The sequence below is a fragment of the Schistocerca nitens genome, chromosome 4 (assembly GCF_023898315.1).
Source record: "Schistocerca nitens isolate TAMUIC-IGC-003100 chromosome 4, iqSchNite1.1, whole genome shotgun sequence".
In the NCBI taxonomy this organism is placed as follows: Eukaryota; Metazoa; Arthropoda; class Insecta; order Orthoptera; family Acrididae; genus Schistocerca; species Schistocerca nitens.
Window position 1 is genome coordinate 934,786,587 of NC_064617.1, and position 4,498 is coordinate 934,791,084.

The 4,498-nt window shown below is 48.2% G+C and overlaps 1 protein-coding gene across 1 annotated transcript; it reads right to left on the minus strand.

Annotated features, from left to right (window-relative positions):
* Positions 1–1,655: 1,655 nt before the first annotated feature.
* Positions 1,656–3,599, minus strand: LOC126252679 (serine/threonine-protein kinase WNK2-like). The gene is made up of 5 exons (XM_049953583.1): positions 3,525–3,599; positions 3,234–3,427; positions 2,915–2,931; positions 2,608–2,832; positions 1,656–2,437 (listed from the first exon to the last, which is right to left on the minus strand). Exons 1-5 carry the CDS (start codon positions 3,597–3,599, stop codon positions 1,656–1,658), a joined length of 1,293 nt encoding a protein of 430 aa, XP_049809540.1.
* Between the last annotated feature and the right edge of the window lie 899 nt (positions 3,600–4,498).

Sequence of the window (4,498 nt, forward strand, 5' to 3'; positions counted from 1 at the left end):
GTCAGCCATTCAGTTGAGTTCCAGGAAGGTGCAAGAGAAGGCACATAGTCTGTACCAAAAGGCTACACTGCCATAGGCAAGCTCAGAATTGGTGATTGTGGTGCCCTCCTTACAGCAATGGATGCCACAGTGAAGTTCAGATGCACTGGCTGCAGTAATCTGTTTGCGAAACAACCTGCAGGACAATGTTGTGTAGTATGAGGCTGGGACACTCGGCACCAGCCTCATACTACATCCCTCTTCCCTTCGGAGGTAGGGGGCACGGCAATCTGGATTCACAGATGATGGCAGTGATGTTGGCGACAGCCCAGAACATGTTGCAGTCCTGTTCCCCACAGATGAGCTTGGTGGGGCTACAACCAGGGCCAAATGCCTCAGAGCAGGTCAAGAAGAGGGCACATAGTGTGATGTGAAGATGCCTATTGCAAAGAAACCCAGCACATTAGAAAAAGATGTCTCAAGGTTGAAGCAGGGAGCTGATGACTCAGATGCAACATGGGTGACAGGCATGAAGGAAGATGAAACTTCCTGGCAGATTAAAACTGTGTGCCCAACCGAGACTCGAACTCGGGACCTTGGCCTTTCGCGGGCAAGTGCTCTACCATCTGAGCTACCGAAGCACGACTCACGCCCGGTACTTACAGCTTTACTTCTGCCAGTATCTCGTCTCCTACCTTCCAAACTTTACAGAAGCACTCCTGCGAACCTCGCAGAACTAGCACTCCTGAAAGAAAGGATATAGCGGAGACATGGCTTAGCCACAGCCTGGGGGATGTTTCCAGAATGAGATTTTCACTCTGCAGCGGAGTGTGCGCTGATATGAAACTTCCTGGCAGATTAAAACTGTGTGCCCAACCGAGACTCGAACTTGGGACCTTTGCCTTTCGCGGGCAAGTGCTCTACCATCTGAGCTACCGAAGCACGACTCACACCCGGTACTCACAGCTTTACTTCCGCCAGTATCTCGTCTCCTACCTTCCAAACTTTACACAAGCTCTTCTGCGAACCTTGCAGAACTAGCACTCCTGAAAGAAAGGATATAGTGGAGACATGGCTTAGCCACAGCTAGAATGAGATTTTCACTCTGCAGTGGAGTGTGCGCTGATATGAAACTTCCTGGCAGATTAAAACTGTGTGCCTGACCGAGACTCGAACTCGGGACCTTTACCTTTCGCGGGCAAGTGCTCTACCATACTGGCAGAAGTAAAGCTGTGAGTACCGGGCGTGAGTCATGCTTCGGTAGCTCAGTTGGTAGAGCACTTGCCCGCTAAAGGCAAAGGTCCCGAGTTCGAGTCTCGGTCGGGCACACAGTTTTAATCTGCCAGGAAGTTTCATATCAGCGCACACTCCGCTGCAGAGTGAAAATCTCATTCATGAAGGAAGATGGTAAATGGACTGTTTGCACATACAGATGGCTCGGTGAGCCAGTGGCAGGTGTGGAGAATGTCAGTGGGCTCACGGCAGGTGTGGAGAGTGCGGGTAGACTGGTGGCTGGCACAGAACATTCTGGGGTCAGCAGCGAGCCTGCTGATGGCACTGGGGCAGGTGACAGGAGATGCATAGTGTAAGACCACAAGTTGTGCAGCATTGAGGTGAAGGATGATGTAGAGGAGGCCTGGAAAAACAAAAGGTTTGCGCAGACTTCTTTGGGAGGATCACAAAGGCTGCTGAAGGTGGCAAGATAAGGTGTGGCACAGCCTTGTGGTGAAACTCCCATGAGCGACACACAGGAGGTGCAGGGAAGGGTGCAAGGCCACCAGAGAGGGCTGTGATGAAGGGCAGCTGAGGGCAGTGATCAAAAATGGGTAGTGCCAGGCAGGGCTCCACCAAAGGCAGACAACAGATAATGCATCAGTAGGAGACAAGCTTGGAGTAGCAGAAGCAGAAGATGGATGAACTATGGCAGCAGCGAAAAGGAGCAAGGAAGACCATGGAGTAGATGGCGCTGAGGGCACTGGAAGGTCAGGAGCAGGTTGGATGCAGGACGACGTGGTCTGGGTCAGTTGCAGTGCAGGAGCCACTGGTACTGGAGGCAGAGGCACAGCAGCCACCAGGACGGTGATGATGGACACTGTGAGCACAAGAACCAGCGGTGCTGCATAGGGTGGAGGCGCCATTTCGGACAGAGGTGTCACATCGGGCAGAGACACTACATCGGGCAGAGGCACCACACCGTGTGGAGGTGGCAGAGCAGGAGGCACTGGAGGGGGAGGTGCTGGACAGGGCATAAGAGCCGCATCACGAGATGCCAGATTGGGTTTAGGTGCTGCATCAGGAGGTGCTGCAGTGGGGGGAGGAGATGCAATGGGAGACCCTGGGGTGCTCAGGCAGAAAGCGCCGGAGCTGTGGATGCCGGAGCTGTGGATGCCAGAGCTGTTGATGCCGGAGCTGTGGAAACTGGAACTGTAGGACAAGTCTGAGAGGGCAGCGCAGGATGCTAGTGTGTGAACGATTGTGGGAGCCAGGAGCTGAGGCAGTCAGGAGAGAATCATCGAGAAGAGTGAAATTGCAGACGTGGTGCTCCAGTGTGGGCAGGAAGGTGGGCTGAGAGTTTAATATCATTTCAAACTCAGAGGGAAGTGGGGATAGTGGCCTGGCACTCTGTACCAGGGGGATGTTGGGATGGGGGAGATGCCGTCAGAGGAGCACTGAGTTGTGCAGGAAGTGCCGAGCGAGAAGCAAAAGCTGTGGCATCCCAGCTGTAGCACACGGGGGGTGTCACCCCCAAGAAACATTGAAGCAAATGAGCAGTTTTCTGGTTCAAATGAAGCAACTGATGATCCCACAACTGGACAACTTGTAGAAGCAAAAGTTCTGGCGCAGAAGACGTCACTGGAAATGAGCAAATGAAATGACACTGGAAGAACATCAGTCAGATGGGTGTGGAAGCATACAGATGCAAAGGGTGTGCTACCTGGCTGAGCACAGAGACTGGGAATAAGGTCTGAAGAAACAGAGCCATGAAAAAGTTATCCTCATCACCAACTAAAGTATGCTGTGATGGGTATGTTTATGCAGATGGGTAGGTGTATGCAAAAAACAAGAAGGTGCGCAGGTAACATTGAAGAACAAAAGATTATTTTTATAGGAAAGCAAACGAGACAACATGAACAACAGATTCTCAATGAAAGAATCATAAGAGATCATCCTTACGTTATACAAGAAATGTCACTTGTTCAATACAGTTCCATAATGGTGCAAGAGAAGGCACACAGCCTGTCACAATAGGTTACTCTGCAGTAGACGACCATTGGTCGCCGTCATAATCAGTGGTTGCACTAGCACAATGCTGTTCCTGGTGCACAGTATCAGGGACACATTGTGTGACTCTCTGATTTGAAGTTGGCTTCAGATGCAGATTTGCAGGTGGCTTCAGGCTCATATTCACATTCAGTGTAAGACTACTGGGGAGCTCCAAGTGGTGGTCCTATCAAGGCTGCCCAAATTTTTATGGATACCAGTAAATGGCCAGGGTCACGTGCCTTTATAGATGCAAACTAGTCCTTGATGTGTCTGGTGATCACACCACGCTTGTTACTGCAGCGGATGTCACAATGAAGTTCAGCTGCATTGGCTGCAGACGTCTGGCAGGGTGGCATTCTACAGGGCAATGCTGTGTGGCATGTAGCTAGAACATCAGGCACCAGCCTTATACTGCATCCCTCTTCCCTTTGAAAGGAGATGGCAAAGCCATCTAGATGTGTAGACAGTGGCCATGGTGGAGGTGACAGCCAAGGACATGACACTTACAACAAATATGTATATGAATACCATAAATCAGTTTTCCTCATGTCTATGATAGTGCTCAAAATAAAATTAGCTAAAACTAGTTCTCAAACAATTTAAGTTTAGTGGTGATATTCATTTTCTCTCAGAAATTGATTGACCATATAAAAGGATTTCTCTATTATGACTCTTTGAGAGTTTGGGTAGTTGGTTATTAAGACATTTGATTTGTGGTTGTATGCATTAAACAGCTTAGTGTTGGAGTAATAAACTCATTTTTGAAGATCTATCAATTCAGCATGCAGACTGTTTTTGGTTCTTCTGTTGTAGTATGATACTTGTTGTTGTCCTTGTAGAGAGATACATTGTTACACAAGTAGGTCAACAAGGAAAAAAATGTATTACAAGAAATGATAAGGATCACCTTCTCCCGAAAGAAGTACCTGCAAGAGTATCAGTGATGGACAGCATCTGATGGATTTCTTTTGTGCAGTGAAATTTTTTGTGAGAGGTTAAGCCCCCAATAATATAGTACAATATATTATTAATGACTGACAGTAGCCAAAGTAAAAAGCATTAATGATATCACTTCAGCCACTAAACACATAGTGCAAATATTGGTCAGCTGTGTTTTAAGAAGATGAAGTTAAATTTTATCCATGCTGTCAGCATTTCTTCCATCACTGTATTACTTTCATCAAATAAACCACCTTCAGACATAATCATGATTTTATTTCAATGTACAATGCATTTCACAACACAGGTACTCATT

Coding starts and splice junctions, on each gene's coding strand:
- LOC126252679 (XM_049953583.1), bottom strand. CDS start 3,599: ATGCCACCCTGCCAGACGTCTGCAGCCAATGCAGCTGAACTTCATTGT. Junction 3,428..3,524: donor GCTGCAGTAACAAGCGTGGT/GTGATCACCAGA, acceptor CAGCCTTGATAG/GACCACCACTTGGAGCTCCC. Junction 2,438..2,607: donor CCCATCCCAACATCCCCCTG/GTACAGAGTGCC, acceptor TTCACACACTAG/CATCCTGCGCTGCCCTCTCA.